The sequence below is a fragment of the Grus americana genome, chromosome 17 (genome assembly GCF_028858705.1).
Source record: "Grus americana isolate bGruAme1 chromosome 17, bGruAme1.mat, whole genome shotgun sequence".
Taxonomy (NCBI): domain Eukaryota; kingdom Metazoa; phylum Chordata; class Aves; order Gruiformes; family Gruidae; genus Grus; species Grus americana.
In genome coordinates this window covers 9730838-9758159 of record NC_072868.1, presented here as the reverse complement: position 1 = coordinate 9758159, position 27322 = coordinate 9730838, and the positions used below count along the sequence as shown (strand labels likewise).

At 55.8% G+C, this 27322-nt stretch overlaps 1 protein-coding gene across 6 annotated transcripts; it reads left to right on the top strand.

Moving 5' to 3' along the window:
- Positions 1-1959: 1959 nt before the first annotated feature.
- On the top strand, positions 1960-21649 carry GMEB2 (glucocorticoid modulatory element binding protein 2). 6 transcript variants are annotated; one of them, XR_008579651.1, is made up of 11 exons: positions 1960-2579; positions 6126-6317; positions 11004-11101; positions 11932-12062; positions 13497-13600; positions 15311-15468; positions 17160-17231; positions 17761-17898; positions 18429-18551; positions 18729-20586; positions 21206-21649. XR_008579651.1 is itself a non-coding variant. In XM_054845697.1 (11 exons), the coding sequence occupies exons 3-11, from the start codon at positions 6187-6189 to the stop codon at positions 19373-19375; spliced, it is 1602 nt and encodes a 533-aa protein (XP_054701672.1). In that variant the 5' UTR covers positions 2479-2579; positions 3815-3992; positions 6126-6186; the 3' UTR covers positions 19376-20626. The 6 variants fall into 6 exon arrangements, 5 of the variants coding, with proteins under 5 accessions (XP_054701669.1, XP_054701670.1, XP_054701672.1 ...); XM_054845697.1 differs by lacking the exon at positions 21206-21649 and adding an exon at positions 3815-3992 and having other exon boundaries at positions 2479-2579; positions 18729-20626; XM_054845698.1 differs by lacking the exons at positions 1960-2579; positions 21206-21649 and adding exons at positions 3669-3729; positions 3815-3992 and having other exon boundaries at positions 6130-6317; positions 18729-20626.
- Positions 21650-27322: the final 5673 nt, after the last annotated feature.

Sequence of the window (27322 nt, the reverse complement as noted above, 5' to 3'; positions counted from 1 at the left end):
CATTAGGCACCGTAGGGAGCCGGTTACGGTGGCAGAGGGACCTTTTATCTGCCCCGTCCAGCCCCGCTTAGGTCTCGAGGACACAGCTGCCAGGGCAGGTCCCCAGGGAGCCGCTGACACCGAGCCTGGTGGAAATGCAGACAGGCTTCCCTGGAAAAGGGCTTCACAATTTCTAGCGGGTGAATTAACATTGCTGGTTACCGCTGGTTATCTTGGAGAAGGAAAAGAAACAGAATCACTTTAATAAGCATTAGCTTGGGTAAACTGGAAAGCAAGAAGGAACGTGAGGGAAATAGAGCTGGCAGCTGGTTATCGGGCAGGGCTGGTCTGGATGGGGAGGATGGGAAAAGAAAAGGAAGAGCCTTTGAAAAAATAAGCACTAAATAAAGCACTATCGGTTGGCTTCATTAGAAATTAATGTAAAAAAATACTGCTAACCAGACCAAGCACACATGCGACGGGCCAGCCACAGCACCTGAACGTAAGGCAGAAAAAGCCACTCGCCAAGGAGCTGAAAAAGCCGAAAGAACTAAAACACATCGAGAGTTTCAAAAATGGATTCACGACTTTTAGAGCCTCTGGTCTGGCTCTTCCTTTTTCAGAACGTGTTAACCACCCACTTGCAGAAAAAGTGCAATGCGGTGAGATCGCACAACTTGTCCTCCTGAAAAATCACTGCACGCCTTTCAAACCTCAGACCTCACGGGCACAGCTTGCAGGGTAAGCCCAGAAACAGCAGAAATTAACCCAAAACCTGCAAGAGCTCGAGGTGGCCAAGGGAAACCCCAGAGAGCAGAATCGCAGCATGATATTTAGTGCCGATACGCAGCAGCGTGTCTCAGGTGCAGCAGCTCGGGGATGGCTCCTGGGCTCTGCAACAGGCAGGAACGACTAACCCCGGATCAAACAGCAGCACCGCAGTGTTATACAGTGCCCGAGCACGTTGCACCCCCCGGGTGCTGTGCAGAGCCCCCCTCCTTCCAGGGACAACGGCACTTCTCAGTCACTAAACAACCTTTGCACAGGATACCCACCAAAGAGTTTGCAAAGCTCAGGGACAGCTTGCAGACATCTCGGGTAAGAGGAAGGGGCACTGTAATGGAGCAAACCTGCGCAGAACACTCCTGACCTGCATGAAAAACGGCTACTGAACCTAAACACCCCCCCAGACACGGCCACTTTCTCCTCCAGGTGCAAAACACACTTTTCTATCTCTTCTTTTATAATTCATTGCTGATAAGGACAGTAAAAGAGTCCTCAGAGAGCTTCTTTATCTCTGTAGTTTTTATTAGGCCTTTTGAATCAGAGGCAAAGCAGCACTGCGGAGCTCGCGCAGGGCTGCAGCATGTACCGTAAACATGAGTGAAACACGTATTGGGAAGCAGATGCCTGAAGCTCTCCCTGGGGGCCAGTCCCAGCGCAGGGAGGGAGAGGCTGGAAGGTCACCGATGACACCTTGATGTCTCCTCTGAAACCCGGCAGCCCGCAGCCCAGCAGCACGGGCAGGCAGCCTGCACAGCCTGGCCGTTTGCTTGGGCCCAAGCAGAGAGTCTGGGCAAAAGGGAGCACGTGCGCGCCTGCCACTGGGCAGAAATGCCTTGGGCTGCGTGCAGGACACCCCAAAACGCTGCGGGGACCGGTACACGCTGTGCCCCAATGGCAAAGGCAGGTACTGAAAGTTCCCCAGCCCCCTATAAAATGCGTGCACAAGCAGAGCTCCGCGCTCCAAAACACCACGCACACGCTTCCCCTCCACGCACGCACACACCTGCGGGGAGCGAGGGGGAAATACACACCCAGCACCCCCGCTGCACTTGGCCTCAGGTGCACACACAGCCTCGGGGGGCAGGGGGCCGTACACGCCAAGGTGCACGCGTACGCCCAGTGCAGCCACGGCCTGGGCTGGGGGGGGCCCTGCGCACATTTGGGGGCCCAGGGAGCACGCGCACGCCGGGTGCAGGCAAAGGGAGGGCATCATGCACAGGCCCCAGGCGGTCACGTACAGCTGCATGCGGGGAGCCAGGGGAAGCACGCAGGGCCCGGAGGGGGGACGACGCGGGGGGAGGGGGGCACGGACACGCAGGAGACACGGGGGGCATGCAAGGGCCCGCATGGCGAGGGGACACAGGAGACACGGGGGGGGGGGGCACGCAAGGCCGCGGAGAGCATGCAGGACGCGGGGAGGACACAGGGCCCCTGGGGACACGCAGGACCCGGGGGATCCCCCACGGAGGCGGGTGCCGGCGCAGCAGCGGATCCCACGCGCGGACAGACCCGGTCGGCGCGCGCCTTGCCCCCGTCCCCCGCCCGCCGCCGGCGCGCAGGCGCGCTACGCCGGCCCGGCACCTATTTCACAGGCAGCTCGGGCCGCGGCGCCCCCGCGAAATAAGTCCCGGGAGCCGGGCCCGGCCGTGCGCCTGCGCGGGGGCCGAGAGCCGCGCGCGGCTGAGCCCCGCTCCCCCCCCCCATCCCCCCCCCCCCCACCCTGCCTCCCTTCCCTCCCCGCACCCACCGCCCGCCGCCCAGCCGGAGCGCCCGCCGCCGGAACCGGAGCGGGGTCAGCGGGACCCCGGCCTGAGGTAAGCGCCGGGCCCGGCGTCGCCCGGCCGCGGGGCCTCCGCACGCGCCGTCCGGCCGGCGGGTCCCTGCGGAGCGTCAGGACGTTACGGCAGCGGCAGGAGACGGCGGCAGCGCCCGGCCGCCCGCCCGCCCCGCGCCCCCCCCCCCTCCTCCTCCTCCTCCTCCTCCTCCCTCCCTCCCTCCCTCCCGCGCGCCCGGCGCTGCCAGCGTGAGCGCGCCCACGCGCCCCCCCCTTCTCCCCCCCCCCTCCCGCCGGCCTCGCGCCCGGCGCCGCCGGCGGGAGCGCGCGCGCCGCCCCGCCGCGGGGGGGGCACCCCCAGCCCGGCCGCCCGCGCGGCGCCATGCGGAGCGCAGCCAGCCCCCCCCCACCCCCCCGGTACTGGGGGAGTCCTGCGCGCGGCGACACCCCCGTGCACCCCCCACCCCACCCCCGTGCACCCCTTTTCTGGGCAGCCTTCCCCGCGTGCACCCCCCTCCATGCAGCCTCCCCCCGCCTGTGCAGCCACAGCCCCCCCGTGCACCCTCTCTCCGTGCAGCCCACCTCCCGCGCACCCCTGTGCTGCACTGTCTCGTCCCCCCACCCCCCGTGAAGCCGCCCTTCCGTGCACCCCTGTGCAGCCCTTCTGCGCCTTCCTTGCACTCTCATGTGTGCCCCCCCGCCGCCCCGTCCACCTCTGTGCAACACCCCACCCGCTGTGCAACCCCCCTGCACCCCTGGTGAAGCCCCCTCCCCATGGACTCCCTCTCGCTGCACTCTCATGCAGCCCCCCCATGCGCCTTCCTCTCTGTGCGCCCCCGTGCTTGTCCCCCCACCGCGCACCCTCCCTGCACGCGCACCTTCACCCCCCTGTCTCTGCGCACCCCCCTTGCTCACTTCTCCTGTGCACCTGGTGCGTTCCTCACGCGCATCCCCGTCCCCCCAGGCCCCCTCCTCCCCGCGCTGTGGGAACCCAGCTGTGTGCCCTCCTCCCCTGACAGTGCACCCCAAAAATCTCCCCCTCCTTTGAGTGGTGCAATGCTTTTTTTTTTCCACTTTTTTATTTTTTTTTCTTCCTACCTCACCCTCAAATCTTTCCCGCAGCCACTGAGGCTTGCTCGGTGCCATCCGAGGTGCACCAGGAGGGACGTGCACGGGTGCACCGAGCCCAGGTAGAGCCAGGGTGCTCCTGCCAGCCCTCGTCCCCCTCCAGCTGCCCTGCTGCACCCCGCTGCTGACGATTACTTGTGTTTTCAGCCCAGTTCTTCCCCATCCCACACTGGTTCATGCCCAAAGGGATCTGAGCAACGTGCGCTCGTGGAGTTGAAGCCTTCCTGCGGTGCCCGTGCAGCCAGCCGTCTGTCATCCCTGGCAGGAGCTGGGTGGAATATCTGGAGCATCCCGAAACGGGGTACCCGGGCAGAGGCCATCGCAGGTGACGCTAACGCTGCAAGAAGGGTTTTACCCCAAAATGAAAGACAGGTGTAGGGATAGAGCAACAGAAAAAAATTGCAGTACTTAAACTGAATGTAGCGGAGCACCTGCACTACGTTTTGCATCTTTGTACACCGATGTGCAGCACCCAGCAGGCTTTTTATCCCGATAAAAGGCAGTGGTTGCCGCACGGAGCTGCTGTCCTGGTGCAGGAGTGAGGGGAACGGGAAGCAGGGAGCAGGCACACGGCTCGCACACTGCAACCCTGCCTGGTTCTGCAATCCTTAAAATCCTGGTTTGTAGCAAAACCTCCTGTTTCTCTCACGTTGCCCTTGGTCTGGCTGCCCTTGCTTTGTTCCTTGCTGCTGCGAAAACTAAACTGATTCTGTTGGTGACTTCACGCTGGGCTGTCTTGGAGAGACCCGTCCTCGCCTTCAGCTATTCGGCTCGGATAAACCCCGTGGCCTCCATGGAGGGGAAGATCTTCTCATGAGATCTTCTCTGCGTGGGTCAGGGCGGGAGTTTCTACGGGCCACGGATCGCATTGCAGAGTCAGGTCAGCGCATGGCTCTGATGGTGGCCCAGGGAAGGTGGTGGGAGCTGAGCAGCTCCTCCACCATGCTCTGTGCCACCGCTCCAGAACGTGACAGAGGTCCTGCTGCTGCGCGTACGTGAGTGGGGGCGTTGCTTGAGAAACCCCAAGTTCCAGGAAAATTTCTTTCCCATGTGATGAAAGCATTACGCAGGCTGCTGTGAGCAAGCTCTCGGCTTGAAGTAAAGTTCTGCAGAGGAACAGCAGTGGGTTCTGGTCCTGCTCGGGTGACTGAAAACAAAACCGTGGGCAGAGCAGGAGCTCGCACTGCGGCTTGAGCCCGGGCAGCGCTGCCCCGCAGGAGCGGGAGCCTGAGCGGCCAGAGCTTGGCAAGAGGAGCACTCGCACAGCTGCGCCCGTGCGTGGACTGCACCAGCGCTACGGGAGATAGCAGTGCAGTGCCGGGGGAGATGCTTCGTGGTCACCCTCGATACCTGGGCGTTCGCTTGCAAGTGGGTGCTGCGCAGGTGTTTGGGGGAACTGCAGACGTGGTTCACTCGTGGAACTGATTTGCAAAGAGTTTTATGGCTCTAAGTAATGTATGCAAAGTTTATCACGCCCTCCTTGTAACATGAACGATAATACGGGTGTTTGGAGGATGTTTATATATGCATGTATACGCATGTGTTGGTAAAGAATATTTATTTCCTTGTCTGATCTCTCCTGTCCTGTTGCTTGAATGGTTTAAAACTGCTTTTAATTCTACGGTTACCTAAAATCCCCGGGGAAGCTGGCACAGGCTCAGTCGCAGGGCTGGCAGGAGAGGTGGGCAATGGTGTCCCCGAGGGACTGGGGCTTTACCCTCCTGGGTTACGTTGTGCTCTGGGTGCGAAGGCTGGAGCAGCTGGCGGTGTAGTGCAACCATGAGAGTGTAAAGATACACAGCTCCTTGTGCCTTTAGTTAACTATGGGGTGGGTTTTTTCCCAAGTTTCTTTTTGCATATGAAATACTGGCTTTGCAGCAGTGGGCACTGAAGTCAGTTTTAAATGCTGTCTTAAATCTATGGCTGATTTATTAGAAACACACGCTTTAAAATAGTTTTCAGCTGTCAGTTTGTTTCTGCAGGCTTGAAGTGCTTTCTTAATTTGATTTTTTTTTTTGGTGTGACTTTGGAGGAGGGGGATGTCCCCATTCCTACCGTGGAGGAGAGAGTGATGAGCTCCTCCAGCAGCACAAAATCCTTCTGAGATAGTTTGAAATACGTTTGGAAAGGCACCTTCAAACTGTGTCTCTTCATAGAGTTTTTGGTGAATGCCAGGACCATTTTTTTTTGCTTCCCATCTGCTCCCATGCTCCGCCCCTTGCCACCTGCGCCCCAGTCCCTTCCCGTGCCCGTCACCCTCACCCTGCCTGTGTTGGGTTACGAGCCCCCCCTCATCCCTCCTTTTGGGATGGAGCAGTTGAGGATTTGCTTGTCCCCTTCTCCTTAGGAGAGTGGATTCTCTGCAGCCCTCTTGTTCCTACCACACTGATGGTCTTTTCCACGACCAGTTTTAGCAGGGAGACCTTTTGACGCGTGACTTTTCCTTGTTTCTCCGCAGGCAGCTGGTGACCGAGGGCTCTCCCGCCTGGCTGCCCATCGCTGCCTGCTCCTGCCTCACAATGGCAACTCCGGACGTCAGCGTTCACATGGAGGAGGTGGTGGTGGTGACAACGCCTGATGGCACGGTGGATGGAGGCGGTGTGGAGGAGGTGAAGACGGTGCTGGTCACCACCAACCTGTCCCAGCACAGGTAAGAGACGGGGTCAGCATACAAGTGACATGCTAGAAAACCTTCTACCCGCAGTTGTAGTCAGCTGGGCTGGGTGTATTTAATCACCTACTAATTACTCCTGTGTCACTTCTCATAGTGGGGACCTCAGTGATGCCTGGGCAATCTCCGGTTCCTCGTTAGGTCCTTGCTGATGCCCCTGGGGCCATGCCCAGGGCTGTGGGCTCTGCAGCTCCGAGCTTAGAGAGCAGGCTCTGCTTTTTCTGTTAAAGATGAGTTGCCACTGGTGGGTTTAAGCTGGTCTTACCAGAATGAAAAGCAATGTGACAGCTTGTTTTGGATGGATGGATGGATGGAGGAAAATATCTTTAAAAAAAACCCAAACCCAACAAAAACCCCAAAACCAAACCATCTTTTCTGAGTGCAATTAGGTGTTGGAAAGGACGGCAAATCCAGTTGGAACAGGACACCAGTAGATAAATCAATGTTTTTCTGCTATTTTTCATGATTGCTTCTCTGAGCTGCGTACCTCCAAGAGATGAGTCTGTCCGCATTGTGGTGAGCACGGTGCAGCAGGGCTCCCCTGCAAAGCTCTGCAGGAACCTCCGCTGCTGGCAACAGGAGTGAGAGAGCTGCCCTTGATGCCACGTGGCGTTGAATGGAGAGGCACTGCTCAAAAAACCAGAACGAATATGTCTGATTTTTGAAGTGCTGCTGTTTTGCCCAATTCTGCCTTTTTTGTTGGCATTTCAGATCTGGGACTGCTGTTCATTCAGGTCAGGTCTGGTCTGTTCAGCTGCAGGTCGGTCAAGTCTTTGCTCCCGCGGCCAGAGTGCCTGGCTGGTACCTTGAAGGCCCGTGTGGCGATGGGCTCTTTGCTTTATTTCTCTACAGTCTTTCATGGGATGGCGCCCAGAGACATTCTAGTGCTTTGCTCTTTTGGTGGGCAGAGAATCCAAGTTCACGCCTGGAGCTGGATCCAGGCAGGTCTGATCCAGAAGTCCCTGCACTTGGTAAATGGGTAGCAAGCAGCCGTTTATTGCTCCCCACAAAAAGGAGACATTTGTCTCCTTTCCTCAAATAAGCTCTGCCGTGTCTGTGTCTGTCCCTGTGGCTCGGGGCAGGGTGGCAGGGCACAGCTTTTACGTTACAGCGTGGCACCATTCCCCTTGTTCTGCTGTAACTGGTATAAAACTCATTAACAAATGAACTTCTGGTAGGGATCGGGCAGGGGCAGGCAGCAGCAAGAGCCGGCAGCGTGGGGTGGGCAGAGGAGCTGGCCTGCTCCTCCTCTGCATCCCGGGTCTGAGAGTGCTTCCGAGAGTGATGGGTGACGGTGGGGAAGACAGACTCCGCTCCTCTAGTTTTCTGGCCCACAGTGACTTCCTTAGCTCCCTTGGTGGAGAAGCACCCAGATGTGAAACCTGGGATGTGGCAGCTCTTGGCTGCAGAAAGGTTTCTGGTTTTAATGTGGTGTGCCACAGTGTTGTCCAGGAACATGGATCATGGCAGAGGCTGGCTCAATCAGTTTGGCTTCCTTTTGTTCTTATTTCCTCTCCTGTTTTTCTCTGGAAATGTTTTTTTCATCCTCCTATTGTCCCCTGGACGGTCAGGAGCAGGACAGCTCTGTACAGCAGAGAGAGGATGATTTTTATTTAGTCCCAGCTACAAGCAGAGCCCATCTTAGCAGGCATTAAGAGATTCCCTGAGGGTTTTCCATGCAGCTCTCTGGAGAAGGGCCAGCGGGCAGGCTCCTCGCTCCCCTGTACTCCGGAGTTGACGGGAAGAATGCGGATCTCCAGCTCGTGGATCAAAACGCACCTGACTCCCGCTGCGCCGGCTGCTGGCACTCCCCTCACCGAGCAGGGCTGTGGGGCTGGTGCTGGGTGGCAGCACGAGCCACCCACGGTCTCTCCGTACCCTTGGACGGTTGGCTTCACTCTCCCGGGGAGATGCTGTAGCAGCACTGGCTCCATCTCCCTCTGTTTTCCCTTTGCAGCCCCAGCTGGCGTGAGGAAAGCGGCTGCGAGCGCGGGCTGGGATGCCTCGGCTTTGGCTCGGTCACCGCTCACACGGGGAACGGGCTTTCAACTTGTCTTATGTGGCGCTTAGAAACCAAACTCAGCTTGGGGGTCGATGCCTTTTTCTAGTATTCCTTTGGGTATGGTTTTGCAGTTTAAAAAAAATAAATATGACCAATGGTTAATTAGTTCATGTGTTTTTAAGGTTGACTGGAAAAGGCAGAGGGAAATGGGAAAATAGTAATAATCAGCAAGAAGCTTTTCTCTTTCGTCTGCAATTGGAAGGGACCTGTACTCGATGCTCTGATGAGATGCCTGTGTTTCTGAGCAGCATCCCCAGCGCAGGTTTCTGGTGGAGACTTTTTTCTCTCAAGTTTCCAGGCGAGGCAAGAGTGGAGGAGAAAGGAGACACGAGCCCGCTGCTTTATCAGCATGCGCTTTCTTCTCTTCCTCCCATCTGGTTTATGGATCCTCCCGGGGAGGAAGATGAGAGCCATCCTCCCCCGGCTTCGTCATGGCAACCGGCGAAGGCAGGACCGGTTTGGTGGGATGCGCGCTGGGGCTTGGTTTGAGTTTTCTCCTGCATCTGCCTTGGTCTGTACCTCTGGAATGGGATGGGGGAAGCAGTGTGGAGAAACTCACCTTTTTTGCGGTTTTCTCTTCCCCCTCCCTGCCCCCCTCCAGTCACAGACTTCAGTTGCTTGAATTTTTCATACAAGCTGTTGAAGTTGGTTTGTTTTTTCTCTGGGGGATGGGGTGTAAGATGTGGGCTGGGTTATTTCTCCCAATCCAGTCATGCCTTTTGGTCATTTTTGGAGCGGTGTGAATGTGATAGAGTCCTGGAGGAAGCTCTGCTTCAGGTGCTGGCTTTCTGCTGGGGTGTTTCTTCTAGACAAGTCAGTGGAGGTGTTTGGTCTGTGGCAGGAGGCGGCGGGTCAGAGTCAGGGCTGTGGAGTGCCGGGCTCTGCACGTCAGAGGTGGTTGCTGCCTCTTGCAGCCCGGGCGCCCTGCCGAAGTGGTATTGCTGGCTTTTCTCCAAACGCCTCTGGAATAGTGCAAGAACCAAGCAGCAAACTGATGAAGAAAAACCAAGTTACAATTCTTCCATTTCTCTTGTGTCAAGCTGCCACTTCTGTAATATTCGCCTGCGTGCAAAGGCGTTAGCTCTGAGTTTACCTTCTTGAGTCCTTTGGCGTTATCCATCACCTTTCCCTCCCAGGGCTCTGGGTTGTTGGTCGCTGCGAGCTGCAGAGGCAGCGTGACATCCCACGGTGCCTTTCTTCCACAGCCGGGGCTGCCTTCAGCTCTCGCTTCTCTGCAGCAGCATCTCCTGAGTTACTCACCCAGGGAGGCTGAGCTGCCGCCCACGCTGGTTCCCTTATCTCGGTGCTGCTCCCCACCAGGGACCTGCCCTGCGGCTGGCAGGGGGAGGGATGCTTTGAACTGCAGTTCCACCCCGGAGCTGTGTGTTAGGAGACCAGGATGGAAAAACCAGTTGCTCTTGACTTTGCTTGTCCCCGTGGCACTGCAGGTGGGAAATGTGGTTGCCGGTGAGTCACTCGGACCATTCTTTTAATTCACTGGTGATACCAAACTGGGGTAGATTTCAGGTGTATTTCCTCCTTACGGTCTTCCTTAGGCAGTTTTGATATTGAAGTATGTGAAAAGTTAAGTGGGTCCCCTGCCCCTGCAGGACAAGCTTGCTACAGCAATTAGACATCTTCAATAACAAAACCAAACACACATCTTAAAACCCATTAGGAATGGTCTGTGCTGAGAGCTGGCCGTGACACACGGGTCGGATCCGTAAGGATACCAGCGTGGGCTTCCTACCTCGCGCAGGACCCTCCCAGCCGAGGCACTGAGGAGCGTGTCCTGTATCACAGCCATAAATGCCTTTCCCATCTGAGTATGCTCCAAAGCTTGTCAGAGGGGCTTGGGGCTCCACGCCGCAGTGAGAGCTGGAACGGGCGAACAGTGAGGGTGCAGACGCTGTGCGGGACCAGCTGTGTGTCTCCATCGGCAAAGCACCAAGAGAAGCTGGAGATCTCCGGGGTGGGAGGATGAAAGCAGTTGGATAGCCAGCTGTTAGTTAATGTCGTGGGTATATGGAGTTGTAAGAGGCTCAGAGATTGGATTGCAAGGGTCTATAGCTCGTGTTATGTTATCTCTGCTCACAGATCTGCTGTTAGGGTTTGTCGAACTCCTGATAGCATGTTCACGGCTCCTTGAGATCCTGCTCCTGGGAGCATCCCATGTACTGGGGGATTCAGCCAGTCCGACAGCGGCAGCATGTTTCACACACATGTTTTTCCTGGGGAATTCTTCTTGGGCAAAGCTGCCAGAGGCTGGCAGCGACTTCTGAGCAAGGGGCCGTGCTGACAGCATCCCTCCACGCCAGCTCCCCAGCACAGGCTGTGCTGGAGGCAGCTCCATGGGGCTGGGATTAAAAGGGAGGCGAGGCAGAGCCAGCCGGGCTGCTGGCAGCGGTCCTGCCTGCCTGCTGCAGGGCTCTTCATGTCCGTACGCGAAAATGGAACTGAGCCTCTCAAAACCAGAGCCGACTTGTAGCTCTTGTGGGAAAATGTAGTCCGAATGACTTTTGAAGCAATGTCTCCATGGGGCACCGGGTGTGGGGGTGGCACATCGACGTGGCTTAACTCTGCTTCTCTGACTCTCTTACCAGCGGTGACATAAATGAAGACACGCTGGAGACCGAAAATGCAGCTGCTGCGGCTGCTGCTGCCTTTACAGCCTCCACGCATCTGAAGGAAGCAGTCCTAGGTAGGTTCAGCCCGTGCCGTAGCCTCTAGTTGTGCCGTGCCAGCTCCACCGCTCCAGCGTGGCACAACCCTGCACTGGTGCTGGCTGAGAGGGTCTGGCCACCACTGTGCAGGGCTGCCGGCTGGCCCTGGGGATGCTCTGCCCAGCATCTGGGGATGCTCTCCTTGGGGGGCTCAGGGATGCTCACCCCAGCATCCAGGGGAGCCTGGGGAGCTGCAGGGGCTGGGTGAGGGGAAGGGAGCTGGTGGCTGCTGGCTGGGCTGCTGCTGCCCTCTCCTGGTGCAGGATGAGACCCTGTGTCTGGCCATCGCTGGCTCCTGGCTTCCAGCTTGCGGTGGGGATGTCGGTTTTGCAAACTCACTGGCTTTGGTTACAAGCAAGAGTGAATTGAGTAAGCAAAGACTGTGACCAGCTGGGCTGGAGTTGACTTTAAAAGTTTTACTCTAAAAACAAGGGTGACTTTTTAATTACCCAAAGAACATAATTCCTTTCATTTTTATCAAGAGTTGAATTTTTTCAGCCCCGGCCACTGTCTTCTCAGATTTCACGTACTCAGCTGCAGCCGGGTCAGTATAAATCTGCCTGTGCTGTTTTGCGTGAGAAATTTGGGCGGTCAGATGCTTTAGTAGCAAAGCGCAAGTGAGTGGTGGCCACAAACCCCAACGCACCCCACCATGCATCATCTGTTCTTTTGGTTTTGTTTGTTGTTGTTTTTTTTTAATCCTGAGCTTCAAAGCTACTTTATCGCTGTACGTGTGCCTCGGGGTGGTGAATCAGGGACTGCGACTCACGTTTCTTTTTGATCTGTCCCTTCCTCTGTTCCCTGTGAGAAGTGAAGATGGCTGAAGATGAGGACAGTTTGGAGGCAGAGATTGTCTACCCCATCACCTGCGGGGACAGCAAAGCCAACCTCATCTGGAGAAAGTTCGTGTGCCCTGGGATCAACGTGAAGTGTGTGCAGGTGAGAATAAAGGGCCCCAACGCTGGACTTGTGCCTTCCCATGCCCGTGTTGCAGGCTCACCTGGCTTGTCCTGGTTTTGCTGAGCTTTGGTAAGCTGCTTTGCATCAGAATCACATTGTAGTCGAAGAGGAGGAAATTCTTGGTATTGTGGTACCTGATGTTTGTCTTCTCAGTCAAGTTGAGCAGTCCTGGCTGGAGAGATGCTGCCTCAATTTAACTGCGTTGCTGGAGAGTCTGAGAAATTTGGGCACTTCCAGTGTCTACTCAGTTTGAGAGAGAGTTGAGAAGATATTAGCAAGGGACCTATCGAATAGGTTGAACGCATAAAATTTGCATGAATTTGGGGAGCAGGGCCAAACTTTCATTTCCAGGGCCATACTGTGTGTGATGGTGTAGTAAGTCATCACTGGCATTTACACAGAGGCTAAATGGTACCCTGCTGAGGGAGTAGCTCTGGGCTCTGTTGCAAGAGGGCTTTCCAGAGGATGGTCCTTGCCCTTTGTAGGAGAGATGGACTGCTGCAGATAATGCTGCTGCTGCCTAAAATTGGTCTTCTCCTTGCACCGAAGCCCATGCGCTTGTTCAGAGAAGCAGTTTCTCGTGCAGTAATGGTGAGTGAGCTCTACATTGGTCAACATGGGCATTGGAAAGAGGAGGCCTGGACTTGGGAAATGCTTTCTGAGATGGGCCGTAAAGCAGCTCTTTAGACGACTGCCTGATTCTGCAGGTCGCTTTTAGGTCAGGACATGGGTTGAGGCACAGCTGGGTGTGTAGGGCCATAAAAGAAGGGGGACGAGCTGGCTGCCGATAGTGCATGCCAACTCCCTAAAGCTGGTTTTCGGTAGAAGTGGGTGTGTGCTGTGAGAGAGGCCAGAGGTTTCACCGATATCGATGGCTGGGTTTGGTAGCAGGAGGTCAAAGACCAAACGCGCTTCTCCTTCTCTCGCTTGCGTGCGGCGTAGCATGTCCCTGGACCAAACATCACTGTGTGGGCAGCCTGGCTTTTGTTGTGAGTCTGCTCGTTAGTGGGAGTGTGAGCTGCTCACCGCTGTTAATGACACTTTACACAAGCTACGGGTGTTTTTCCCATTGTCCTGCCTGGGTTGGGCAGTTAGCAAACTCCTTTGTGCTGCGCACACACCCCAAACCCGTGGCTTGGAGGAGCTGTTAATTAACCATCCATGAAAGCAATATGTGGCTGCAATTTTTTTAACTCAGTCAATGTTCTCTAAGGTGGGGAAGTGTGTGTCAGCATCTGTTTTGGTGGTGGTGTTTAAAGAGCACATTGAGGCTGCGATGCAGCTGCACTCCAGCGCTGGGTACTGGGAAGTGCCATCCAGGCAGCCTGGCTCTGCTGCTGAATCACACTTGCAGGGCACGCTTTCGTTATTTTATGGCTTGTCACACTGATGTTGCACTTCTGCCTTTTGCAGTTTGACGATCACCTAATTAGTCCCAAGGAGTTTGTCCACTTGGCGGGCAAGTCGACGCTGAAGGATTGGAAGCGGGCGATCCGGATGAACGGGATCATGCTCCGGTTAGTCTCTTCGTTTGTATCTGCAGAGCAACAGTGGAGATGATGACTTTCTGGGGTATTATGGTGGGATGGGACAGAGCCTTTGGCATGGTTCTTTTGCTGCTGGGAGAACAAATGTGCCACTAAACGTTTGTCCTAATAACGACCTGGCCCCAAACGTGGTCTGTCCAATGGCTTTGCTTTATCCTTGTGCCTAGGGAATAATTTGGGGCAAGAAATGCTTCCCCGGTCCTTTTAGGACTTGAGCCATGCTGAGTTCCCAGCTGGCATAAGGTCATTGAAAACTTTAATGGCCAGTGGTGGTTGGGTCGTGCTGTCTACAGGTTCTCAGTGTGACCTACCAAATGGAAGTCTGGTCATGAACTAATGCTCCCATTGCAGTAGGTCTGCTTTATATCACTTTTTTTTTTCCCTGCCAAGGACTTATTTAAAGCTTATTTATGCAAGCATTTCTCTTTTCTAGTCTTAACTACAGTAATTTAATTCTTCTATGGTCTTCTTGAACACCGGCCTGAGACTGTGATTTAATTAAAGTCTGTCTCTGCCTGTAGGCACGATAAAAATGCATCACCTCTTTCTCCAGGAACTGTCAGTGATTTTGTACTCTCTTCACAGGGTGACATTGCATTTGCCTGTATTCTTCTGCTTCAATGCAGGAGTCGCCCGTATTCCTTCTAAGCAGCTTTTTGCTCCATGTAGATTTTGCATAATAGGCTTATGGCAAGGCAAGTCTTTCAAGGAAAAAAAAACTTCACAAGGAATGTGTGAAGGCAAGCCCAGAAGCCCATGGGAGCAAGCCTTAGGAAGCTCAGGTTGTTGTTGGCCAGGAAAGCCTGGGGATGCTTTGGAGACAGCTTGCTTAGACTGGGAAGGTCACATGTGCCAATGTTGCAACCTCCTTTGCTTAAGCTGAGAGACCTTATTTTAGTTTATAAATAGGGTTATGTCCCACCTCTTTATGAGGTGTAGAGTCAAAAAGGGAACGAAGAGACTTCTTACTGTCTCAGTCTTGGATTGAGATTTCAGCTGACCCTTCTCCTAGAAGCTGCAGGTGAGCATGGGGGGAAGGTGCTGGTGGGACTGGACTGGGACCTTCTCGTCTTCTTTCTCCCTCAATGATCCAGGAGTTCATCAGACCCAGTGAGGGTTCCTAGTTTAAATTACAGACCCCCATGCAGAAAAGCCTGCTCAGAGAGGTTTGTGGCTCCTGCCAGCTCTGGAGTCTGGTTTGAGTGGGGAAGCGAGCGCTCCCCAGTGGTCTTTAACCATTTGTGGTCCGGAGGAGCCCCTAATGCCATTTGATCTGGCAGGAGGATGCAGGACGTGGCAGGGAAGTGGTCAGAAACCAAATCTGTTCCAGTTCTTTACTGCAGCTGCAGCACAATGTGCTTGATGGGCTCTTTCCTCCCCATCCCAGCCTCCCAAAACACTTTACCACCACTGGAGCATCGTGTAGTTGTTGGATTTGTACGTGTGGCCAGTACAGAGCAGGGTGTAGATGCTGTTTTAATTAACTCTTAGTTAATGCTGCCTCTAAGGTCAGGGCACAGGGGGACTTGTGAAGAGAAGTTCTGACTGTTGCTTCTGCCTAATCTCCTGGTTTTTGCTTTTCATCTGGGACTTTGAGAAGTTTGGGGGCGAAGGCTGCCAGGAGCTGCATCTCAGCTCCTGCTGACCTGCGCGTCCCCGTGCTTGCGCTCTGTCTTGCAGGAAGATCATGGACTCAGGAGAGCTGGATTTCTACCAGCACACGAAGGTCTGTTCCAACACCTGTCGGAGCACCAAAATCGACCTGACCGGAGCCAGGGTGTCCTTGACCAGCCAGACATCGACAGAGTACATCCCTCTCACTCCTGCTTCTGCGGATGGTACGTCCAGCCGTTCCTTGCACCCTAAGCAGGGGCTTTGAAGCATTAAAGCATAACAAATGCCACATAACCAATGCCCCTTACCATTGCCTCTTTTTTTTCTCCACTTTGCGGGGTTTTTTTATCCTCTGCTTTCTCTCCCTGCTCTGTTGCAGGACTCCCCATAGCAGAGCGAGGTAGAGTTGTTCTTAGAGCATCTTGGCTGAGATGCAGTAACTCACCTAGTCGCTGTGTAACACTGCATGAGCGGAGAGCTGCCCTTCTGGCCTCCTGCCTTACCCCAAACTGTGTAGCTGAAGCAAAAGACTTATTGCTGAAGCAGAAGAGTTATTGCTCAACGAAGTTCCCTTCTGTCCTTGCTGCTGGTCGGGCACTGTGTCCGTAGTGCTCATCCCAGGAGGCAGGGATCAGCTCGGCTCCTGCTGCGCAGGGTGCCAGGGTAGGGGTCCCTCCTCCCCCCGGCTCTGTCCTGACTACTTCTGGAATAATTTAGGGGGTTTCGTTTAAGGCTCCCTGGCTGAATTATTATCAGGTTTGCCTGATGAAAGATTAAAGAGAACTAGAGGATAAAACAGGGGGGGTTTATTTGCACTCTTGCATGTGGTTCATAAAACTGGATTTAAATGATGTTGTGGCTACATAGCTGTAGCCCTAAATTTAATTTGACCTATCATTACAGGCAAGTATTTTATTGGAAAGCTTTCTAATTTCTTCGTACTTCTATATTTCTTAACTCCTTTTGCTTGTGAGAGTTAAGAACAGCCCCCAGAGAGTCCCACACCCTGAGCTGATGGTGTCTGTGGGAGCAGAGCAAGGACAGGGCGAGCCCCTTGGCCAGCTCTGCAGAGCGTCTTTGGCACCACAGCCTGGTGTTGTGGTGGGGAAACCAATGCCAGCGCATGGTGCAGCCTGTCCGAGCCCTCCCGTTGAACGTGGACATCTGTTCGCTAACAGGGAGACTCTTCCCACGCTGCTGGGCTGTGCTGGAATAACCAGAGAGCCCTGAAGGCTGCAGAGTGAAGGAGCAGAGTAATTGGATTTAATGGCAGCGGCTGAGTATTACAAACACTGCGCAGCACAGCGGGTCTCTGGCTGGATTCCCATTCATCCCATGCCTGTGCACAGCTCGAATGATGCCGGTTCCCCCAGCTCTACAGTAACAAAACTGCTGAGATTTGGCAGAGCTGGAGGGAGGGAGCGAGCCCCCGCTGCATCCCTGCGCAGCCGGGGGATGCTCTCCCCTTCAAGGCTTTAGAAACCTTCCAGACATCCCAGTCCTGCAAACTGTAAACTGGGCAAAAAAGGATTGCCAAAAAAAATCAGACTCTAAATCTGTTTGACTTCTGTCCTAAGCAGTACTAGTGCGTATGCAGCGGGGAACAGGAGGTAAACGCTCTTCTGGGGCACGTGTTCTTGTGCAAGGGTTGCAGAAGTAATCCCTGTGGTATTGCACTGAGATGTGGAAAAATAAGTACTGCTGGCACAGCAACTGTGCACGGCTTCACCATCCGCTTGGGCGTCTCTCTCCGTTCAGCTTTGAGAGCTACGTTCAAAAGTGGTCCTACGCAATAGAAAGGAGAAGTTGCAGAAATGCAGCAAGGGAGTGCTTCCCTCAGAAACAGCCTGTGAAAATACAGAGAAAAATCAGGACTTGGATTTTTTTTTCTTTTCTTTTTTGCTATTGGTTGCAGTGAACGGATCCCCAGCTACAATTACCATAGAAACATGCGAGGATTCCAGCGATTGGAGCACCAGCATTGGAGGTACGGCTTGGGATCCTGCCGGGCTCAGCGCGTCCGGGGCAGAGGATGGAGGAGATGTAGGGAAAGCCGCTTGAGCCTCCACTGGGATTATTTGTTTGCCGCTTACTCGCGTATAGTGCCGTGTCGTATCCTGCCTGTGTGGGGTCTGACTGCAGCATCGTCTTGGGACGAATTGTTTCTAAGCACTAAAATGCCAAAGTGTCAGCCAAATGCTTGGTGTGGCTCTAGGGAGGGTGGAGAGAAATCAGAAGGGTCCTAAAATCATTCTGGCTCCTCTGGTGTGCTCTGAGCAATGGGCCTTTCTGTAGCATCAGTGTCCTGTTTGTGTGACAGAGGATGGGGAAAACATGTCCTTTTTCCAGCTGCCCCTCCTTCAGGTACACGCTCTGCTGGGCTTTGCCCCAGCACCCCGTACCTACAGCCTGGGGGGACTTTGCCCTCACAGGAGCCAGACAGGGCACTCGGAGCAGATCGCCGTTAAAACCCCTCCAAGGATTTTGAGGTTCTCCCTTGCTTTCTCTTTCTCCAGATGACACCTTTGCTTTCTGGCGAGGCCTGAAGGACACAGGTCTCCTGGAAGAAGTAATCTATGAGTTCCACCAGGAGCTAGTGGAGACCATGAAGGGCTTGCAGCAGCGAGCACAGGATCCCCCGCTGCAGCTCGGTGGTAAGGACCTGGGCACGGGTGCTCAGAGGCATCTCAGGAGAGGGGCTTGTGGATTTTTTTTTCCCCTTAGGGGTATCTGGATGGCACTATAAGGACATCGTTTGTCATAACTTTATCCCATTTCTGGCTGCTCCACGGGCAGGCTCTCAGCTCGGGAATGCTTCAGGTGGCCTCAATTCTCCAATTCCCTGTGCCTGGGGCTTCCTATCTGCTGGCTCCGGGCGGGAACAAACACTCAGCTCGGGAACCGAGGTGGAATTTAGGCCATCAGAGTAATGATGCAGCAACCAGCTACCGTGCCAGCAGATTTCTTATCATCCCTGCTAAGCCAGAGAGGGCTGTTTATATGCTAGTGACCTCCTGCACTTTCTCATGACTTCTCCTGCCTTCTCCAGCCTCTTGCGTTACCCTCCCGCAGATTTTGGCTGTCTCAGCTGAATGTGTTCACTGTCATGTGGCTTTTTACCAAACCGTAAATAGTTCGTGTGGGGAATTTTGCTTTCTTCAAAGATCTGTGTCTTGTTTTTAAGATGCTGTTTTACTCAACAACGTAGTCCAGAACTTTGGTATGCTGGATCTCGTCAAGAAGGTCCTGGCCAGCCACAAGTGTCAGATGGATCGCTCAAGGGAGCAGTACACGCGGGATTTGGCAGGTACGCCCCCGGGACATGCTGATGCTCCGGCACTGGCCATCACTGCCAGCGTGTTTTCTTTCTGTGCAAGAAAGTGGGGTTTGTGTTAAAGCTCGTGTGCGCTAAACCAGCTCCGGGCATTGCTGCAGCCCCTGGGAAGCTTGTTCCGGGGCTGAGCCGACTCTCCTCTCTCTCCAGCTCTGGAGCAGCAGTGTGATGAGCACCGCAAGCGGGCAAAAGAGCTGAAGCACAAATCGCAGCATCTCAACAACGTCCTGATGACCCTCACACCCGTCTCTGTCCCCACGCCTTTAAAACGTCCCAGGCTGACCAGGGCCACTTCTGGACCAGCTGCCATCACCTCCCAAGTCCTGTCCCAGCCGGCGCAGCTCGCCGTCCCCCCCGGCGTGCCCGTCTCCCAGCTCACCAGCCTCCCTCTCGGCAAAGTGGTCTCAGCCCTCCCATCCTCGGTGCTGGGGAAGAGCCCGTCCCAGCCTCCCGCCGCCAGCTCCCCGGCCTCCCCGCTGCTGGGAGGGTACACGGTACTGGCCTCCTCCGGCTCCACCTTCCCCGGCACGGTGGAGATCCACCCGGACGCTTCCAACCTGACGGTGCTGAGCACGGCTGCGGTCCAGGATGGCAGCACGGTGGTGAAGGTGGTGAGCCCCTTCCAGCTGCTGACACTGCCGGGACTCGGCACGACCATCCAGAACGTGACACAAATGGCTCCCGGTGGGAGCACGGTCGTGACCGTCCCATCAGGTGCCACCGAGGCTGCCGGGGACGAGCACACTGCCGCCACCATCGAGGTGACTGCGGTGGCCGATGAGGTGGAGCAGAAGTGAAAGGAGGGACTTGCCTGGAGGGACACTGGCCGTGCCGCTCTGGGTGGAACTGCCTTTTCTCTGGCTGTGGGGCAGGATGAGGAGCGGTGTAACGAGGGGCATGTGTTAACGAGACTCAGAGCGGCTCACATTGGTAACGAGGAGGTGCAGGTCAGGGAAGGAGGATGAGGAAGGATGCCTGGAGAAGGGAAAGGCAAAAATGCTCTGCCCTGTTTGGAGGAGAGAAGAAAAAAAAGCTTATTTTTTTTATAGAGCTTTCCTCTCCTATTCTCTTGGAATAGTTATTCTGTTCTAGTTCATCAGCCCTGCCTCGTCTGCAGGTGTAGCTGGAGCAGTGTCCATTAGAGGAGCGGGCAGGAGCAGGGGTGCAGGGCAGGGAGAAGATGGCAGCAAAAGGAAGAGCAGGCAAAGCGCTGAGCAGGCACCGATCGGCTGCCGAGGGGTCTGGTGTGAACTGATGGGAGGTGTCGGGGAGCTGGGTGCTCCCCATCCCCGAGGGGCTGCAGGGAGGGAGAGGGGATGCCGACAGCGGGTTGTCCGTGGGATGTGTGTGGTCATCGAAACCGGGAAGAGACTCTGTATGGCAGCGCGGGCATGAGCCCTGGGAGGTTGGCTTCTGCGTGTGATGCTGGCTACAGGTGGCACAAACAAGCAGGAGCTCTTGTGACGGTGGTCGTGGTGGGTTGCCCAGGTCTGCTGGGGGAAGAAGAGGAGAGAGAGAAACCCAGAGGGCTGGGAAGAGCTGTAACTTCTGAGGATTTAGGATTTCTTTCTAGTTTTCTCAAAAAAAAAAAAAAAAAAAATCCAATTTTTGGGATTTTTTTTAAGCAAACAGCAATTTTTAAGCAAAGCCCTTTGGTTGTGAAGATCATGCTGTTTGAATGTGCAGAGAGATGAGCTGAACGGCAGCGCTCTGAGGAGCTTGCACTTACTAACGAGGTGTGACCCTGGTGGGGGATCAGGCTGGTCCCCAGCATCTCGCCAGGGGCCTCATCCCACGGGTTGGAGCAGCCGTTCTGTAACGGGGCAGTCGACCCCCCCAGTACTCCTTTGACCATTCAGCTTGCTGCGGGTCTCCCAGCTGCCCTGTTTCAGGGCACGCGTGCGGCTGCAGCGATGTTCACGCTGTCTCCGGCTGGAAGGAGTCGGGTGCTTGAAGTGTTGGGGTTTCTACAAACTTGATCTGGCGGCAGCAGCAGCAGCGACAACAGGTCACTTTAATGAGCTAATAAATATTTTTTTGAAAGAGCACTGATGGTTTACTGTTTTTCTGTGTCTGCTTGCTACAGCTGGGGTTGCAAAGCGGGGCTAGGTCGGGGCAGGAATGTGCTTTTCACTTTTATTTAGATATAAATGCACACATGTGTACTGTATGTATACTGCTCTCTGCACATGTGCAAAGCTGCTCCAGACCCTTGAGCGTGGTGGCAACGTTGTGATGCTCTCTGACTGTATCCTGGGTGTTTAAGGAGTGTCTGGGTTGGGACGCACCGCTGTGTTTGGGAGGTTTATTAACCACAGGGAAGATAAGGGGGTGTTCTGTTTGTCTGAATCTGCTAGCTGTGTTTGGGGGTGCTGGTCTGGTAAAACACTGGGAGGAGTGAGACTTGAGGAAAAACCCTTAGGGTTTGTTCAAGGAAGACAAGAACTGAGTTTTGCATTAGGAGAAGGTGATTCTCCTCTTGGAGGGAGGAAGAGAAACCTCTCGGTGCTGGTGCTGACCCTGCCAGACGTGAGTTTGAGCGATTTCGGTGCTACCGCAGTGCCCAGGAGCAGCTTTATCCCAAATGTGTTCATGCTATAAAAGGATTTCTTTTCTTCTCTCTGCAGATGATGCTTTTAATTTCAGGAACTGGAAAGATTGGTGCCACCCTGCAAGCCTGGTAGAGACCAGGCTGGATGAGAGCAGCAGTCATGCAGAAGATCTTCCATGATCAGCTGTCCCGGCCGCGTTAGGAGCTGTGGCTGTGCCAGCGTGTCCCGGTGCTCCGGGGAGGCACCGTGGGAGCAGGGGATGGAGCGGAGAGCTCGTGTGCTCCAGGGGAAGAGCCCAGAGACGTGGCTGTGCTGCAGCTCCGCTTGAAGTGGATGCTTGGCTTTTTCCCACGGCAGCAGACGGATGGATGCTGTGTGTCTGCGTGGAGGCAGAGCCTGTTTCTCAGAATCCCTCTTTGTTAGCTGCAGGGTCGTTGTTCAGAAACCTCTAGTTCTGTGTGTCACAGCCCCAGCAAAACCATTAAATCAACCCAGTATTGGCTAATTCTGTCTCTTCTGCCAGGCTGGCTGGCTTTCACTTCCTCCTGGTAAATAAATATTTAAACTCCTGCCTCGCCCCAGGGAGGGGGACAGCATGGCCAGGCTGGCCCTTCCGGGGGGATGGAGGTGAGGAGGCGTGTGGGGCCGGGGGGGGATTGCTCTGGTGCGGTGTCTGCTCCGCAGCCAGTTCAGCCGCGGTCACGGGTGGGTGGGCGAGGACGTGGCTCAGGGGTGCTGGGTGCTCCGGTGTTCCCTGGCCCTGCATTGGGCACCAAGGTCCCTGGTGCTCCTGGAGGACAGGGAGGAGGCTGCAAGGGGGCTCTTTGTGCCTCTGCGGTTGGGTGAAGGTTTCCACATCCTCTCTTGCGGGCGGGAGCTGCTGTAGCTTCAGCAATTTAGTACTTTCGGGGTTTTCAGCAATTTTGGTGTATAATGAGTTGTTTTCAGATCCAACCCTGGTGAGATGGACACGGCCATCAGGAGGGAGAGGGTTGCAAAAGGAATGCTTTGCAGGTGTGGGGAGGCAGAGTTGCCTGAAAAGGCTTTTCGGGTTTGAAAGGATGCTGGGGTGAGGTGGCAAACAGGAGAGGGATGTCTGTCCATCCCTCCTCTGTGCCCACTGGTGTGTGGGGGAGCCCTTGAACGCTTTCTGGTCCAGCCTGCGCATCCCCAAGTTGCAGTGGATGCTGTGAGCCGTGGCATGTTTCTGGAGATAGTTTAGGTGTCTTTAAAAAAGTTGGGGTTTATAGATTCTGCACATTTGCTGTTGTTCAGGGACACTCGGACCACTTTGTGTTTTAATTTTTCCACCCTTTGCCTGGGATTTGAATGTGGGTGGATGCAGCGTCTTTCAGGGAAAAATCTTGCAGCTGTGCCTACGCTGAAATCTGCATCCCGACATGGTGCAGGGAGGGTGGTGGGGTGGCGGGACTGTCCCTGGCCGCCTGGGCTTTGCTCGTGGCACTCTGCCATCTCCGATACTGGCATCAAACTCAGCACTGGACCCCCGCTGCCGTGCTGCCCGTAACGTCCTGCCTGCAAAGCACCAGTTTTAATTTAGAAAAGCACGCAGTGGTTATGAAGCTGAGCCGAGCGCTTTTCGGGGTGCCGTGCGGGGCTGGGCTGTCCCTGGCACGAGCAGAGTGTGTGCAGGGCTGGTGAACCCAAAACGTGGCTCCAAAGTCTGGTCATCTGCAGGGCGGACCCGGCTGCACCCAGCGCTGATAAACGCAGCTCGAGGAGCTGGTGGTTAGAAGAGTTATGACATGCAATCAGGAGGAAAAATGATTTACTGTTCTGAAGTGTTAGATTCTGTTTTGTTTTGGCTGAGCCTGAACCCGGGGCCACAGCTGATTAGGAGTCCTGCCTGATCAGAGGCTTTGCCCTCTCAGGCTGCCTGCTGTTAAGATACCGTTGTCACTTCTTCCTTACTATCTTTGTACTTGGGACAGCATTTGTATGTCAGACCAAGGAAATATAAAGGGTTGTGATCACTGTGAATCTCTTCTTACCTCTCCAGCATGAACAGTGGTGCTGAGCCGGACTCGGGGGTGCATTTCTAGCCCAAAGCCCTCTGCTCCCACGCTGCGACGGTGAGTGAAGGTCCCTCCGTGGCCACAGGGACACCTTCCCCGAGCAGTGCTGGGGCCTGGAAAGCATTGGTGCGTTTGCCCAGCCCTTGAGAGCTGCGGGCTGAGCGCCCTGCACCAGCCATCTCTGCTTTGGACAAACCCATCCAGGTTATCGAGGGGCGGTGGGTTGGGAGGGGACGGTGCTGGGCTGAAGGGGGATGGCTGGAGGGGCCTCCTGGTTCCTCTTTAAGGGTGTCTGAGAAGGTGGCATCTGAGCGTGGGGTGGGGCAGGGTTTGTGGCATCTCCGTGTTGGTGTGAGCAGTACTGGGGACATGGCAGTGGGGTGGCAAGTGCCGGGGCAGAGCGGGCAGGAGGCAGCTGCTCTTTCCTGGCTCCACACACCTTTACCTGCCCTGGAGACTATAGATCACTTTGCCAGCAAAACGTTCCCAGCGTGGGGGTGTACTTTGCCCTGCAAGGCAATGCTTTGTAGGGATGTAAACAGCTCCCCAAGCAATAAAAGCTCTGCTGGCACATTTTGTCTGGTGCAATCTTCCCCTCCCTTTGCAGCAGCTTCTGGGGTGACCGAGCAGGGAGGTGCTGGTGGTGCAGCCCTGTATCCCCAGAGAGACTGGCTGTGATGCCCTGGGATCGGTTCCCTGGCAGTGTGCTCCATGCTGGGGTGGCTGTGCTTCTCCCGAGAGTGCTGCTCCTGGTGCTTCCTTGCTCTGTGAAGGGTGGCTGGGTGCTTGCAGGGCTGTCGGTAACTCACAGGGCTGGGCCTGAGGCTTGAGAAGGAAAAGCAAGGGGAAGTCATCTACAGCAAGCTGTAAATAGAGGTTATCGGTGTGCGGATACTTGGCCTTGGGCTGGACGCAGCAAGGATGCGGCCACTGGGCTTGAGCAAGACACCCTGGCTGGGGGGAAGGTCCCATAGCGGGGTGTGTGGTTGGTTTGTCTTGTGGTTCCTCAGCCCTGGTTTCAGCAGTGGGGTAAAGCATCGCTCGTGGGGAGCAAGTCATCCCTACGGTGCTGATGGCAGCACCGAGATCCGGGGCTCTGTGCTGGGGAGAGCCCCAGACCTGCCCTCCCAAGCGAGTCTGTGCTGAGGGGCTGAGTGCTGCCACGGAGCCGGGGTGGGCTCCCAGGGCTGCAGCGGGTGTTGTGCACCCCACAACTGGAGCATCAGGGTGAATCCCAGTGGGTCAACCTGCTGCGTGAGCCTGGGGTCCCTGCAGCAGGGCTGGGGCTCCCTGTGCCTGCTGGTGCCCACTCTGCCAGCCCAGCGCTGCCGGCAGCTGCCTTCCCAGGGCCCCCGGGTGCTCAGCCGTGCTCCCCTTTCCTCCCCGGCGTGGGGCCGGGCAGCATCCCATGGGGAGCCCAGGGCTGCTCCACTCGCAGCTGGGTGTGGAGGACTCGCATCCAGAGACAAATTACATAAGGGCTGCGGATGACTCATGCCAAGACTGTTTTTCTCCCGATTGTGGGGTGATGGAGGCACAGCCGCTTGCATTTTCTCGTCCAGGCATCAGCGGGAGCAGCCTGCAGCGTTTGGAAAAGACCTGCAGAGGCTCCTGCTGCCTGGGCATCCAAGCAGCAGCACCGTGAGCACAGCCATGCCGTGCTCCTGCCCACGGGCTGCCAGGGAGCGGGAGGCTGCGAGAAATCACCCGTTCCTCAGTTGCTGGGTTTCTCTGGGTTGGTTAGGGGTGTTACAAGGGCAGGAGATGCTCCAGCAACTTTGTGGGAAGGCCCTCCTGGGTCCCAGCTTGTCCTTGGACAGTTGTGCAGCTCCCAAAAGGCAGCGTGCCCAGGGCTGGGGGGTGGGGGCTGCACCCGAGTTCCCCTGGGGGAGCAGCAAAGGCTTCGTGGAGAAAGCGTTCCGTGGCTGTTGGTCACGTCGCTGCAGGAACAGAAACTGAAACTCAGGGCTTTCAGCTGGGTGTTTGTTTGTCTAAAATCGGCGAATCCTGGGTTTCGGTTCTTCCCCACCCTGACGCTATTGATGCAGTGACGCAGCTTTGCCTCCTCCCTGCTCCGGCTGCGGCCGCCTGGCCCTGGGCAGAGGCTTCCTCCCCTCTGCCGGTCGGAGATTAAGTAACAGCAGAGCCTGGCTTCTCCCCTGGGTTTCTTCTGTGTTTCTGTTGCTTTTTTATGCATGCTGAGCAGGGCCAGAAGCTTTATATAAGATGGTGAAAGCTCATTGCTCCTGGAGCTGGGGATCTAGGAAAAATATCCCACCTGTAAAATCAGCGTGAAGCCTCATGCCAAGGCTGCTCTGCCTGGGTGAGCCTGGCACTGTCTGTCCCTGCTCTGGCATCTTGGGGAAGTTGTTTGAGGGTGTTTTGTTTCTGGTTTTTACTGCTGTCTGATGATGCCTGGGCTATTACAGAGACTTTTGCTGTGGTTTAGAGTCAGGGCTGTGGGGAGGAGGATTTCTGCCCGCAGGCAACACAAACCAGGGACGGGCTCCATCACTGTTGCACGTCCTGGTGCCGGTGCTTGTTCTGGGCCAGGACCTGATGCCTTTCCAAGCTCTTTGGCCTCGCTCAGTTCTAGGGTTGCATCCTCTCAGGGGAAGGTACCACTCCTTTCCTGGGTGGGGATAGGGCCCCTGTGCTGCCCTGAGTGATAACGGTTCTCGTGACAGCTGCGAGGAAAAGACCGGGAGGCTCCTTCCTGGGCAGCATGGCGAGGGGGGGACGGACGACACACACTCTGCGGGGTCAGCTCCTGCTGCAAGGCTCAGCCCCCCCGCTTGCTCCTCGCTGGCAAAATGCAGAGCGGAGCAGAGTGCAGCTCCGTGGCCACGGCCCTGCCGCAGGCAGCCATCACGGCTGCAGGTCTGCTGGGGCTGGGGCTCTGGTGCACGGACCAGGCAGGTTTGCTGATCAGGGAGGGCTGGTTTGCATGACCACCCACTGCTCTGGTGGGGTCCATCCTGCACCCCCCAGGCCTGCACAGCATCGCATCCCTCCCTGGTGTGAAAGCACCTTTCCCCCAGGGCTCTGTGGGGTGCTGCTGGGTGGGAGCGGGGTTGGGGTCCCTCCAAAGCACCAGATGGGTGCGACTACAGGAAGGTGGAAAGTAGAAAACATCGTTCCTCTTCCTCTTTCCTTCATGTTGACAAACATGCCAGAAACTGGTCCCTGCCCCTCCTTCCTCCCCTGCTTCCGCTGCTGGTGTGCCCTGCGGGCTGGTTCTTAGCTCCACGGCGTTTCCTCCTCCTGCTTGTTTTGAGGGCAAGCTTTAATTTCCCCCGCTGACACTGGCTTTGTGTCGGGGCCCCTGCGCAGCGTCACCAAGCACGATGTGCCCATCCCTTGACAGAGAGATTTAACAACATTGCTGTCAGCAGGGAAACTTTGCCTGCAATCTTCTACGGTCACTTGTAGTTGGAGGTGTGGTAGTTTTGCATGGTTGCTTTCCAGGGCTTGCTGCTGGCATGAAGATAATTTTATTAGGTGGGAAGGCTGGGGCCTGGCTGCATCGCTGTGTCGAGCACAGCATCTGCTCTGCAGGTCGGTGCTCTCTGAAGCCTTGTGTCCGAGCTGGTGGGAAGATGGTTCTGCCGCAGTCGCTGTGCTATGGTCCTGGGGCTTGGGGCGGGAGGGCGTAGAGAAACGTCCTGGGCTGTTTGCTTGGATGCATGTGTTTTTTGGGATGGTCTTGGGCTGCAGCGTTAGCAGGGTTGTCTGCGCTTACCAGTTCTCTGTGTCTACCACTCTCAAGCACCACGCGGGGGAAGGATGCTGCCTTGTGCCGTCCTGGGGCTGCACTGAGCTGCTGTGGGTTTGGCTTGACGAGCTGGGAAGGGGCAGCGCTGGGGGGCTGAGGACCCCCCACGCCCTGGGTGCTGAGCATCAGGCAATGGTGCTTGTGCAGTGGCACGTGCCTGCAAACCAGGGTGCAGGCTCTTGCCGCCCAGGGTGTGGGTGCTGCCGCCCTGCACAAAGCCCCATGCAAATGAGACTCCGCTCGCCTCGGAGCGCGCTTGCTGCTGGGGGTGGATTTGTTGGTTTGGTGGTGGTTGGGTTTGTTGTTTTTTTTTTTTGTCTCGAGGTTGAACTTTCTGCAGCTGAATGCACTTCGTCAGGCAGGGAAAGGAACGGAAAATGA

Coding starts and splice junctions, on each gene's coding strand:
- GMEB2 (XM_054845694.1), top strand. CDS start 2,098: ATGCAAGGGCCCGCATGGCGAGGGGACACAGGAGACACGGGGGGGGGG. Junction 6,318..11,003: donor ACCAACCTGTCCCAGCACAG/GTAAGAGACGGG, acceptor CTCTCTTACCAG/CGGTGACATAAATGAAGACA. Junction 13,601..15,310: donor ATGAACGGGATCATGCTCCG/GTTAGTCTCTTC, acceptor TCTGTCTTGCAG/GAAGATCATGGACTCAGGAG.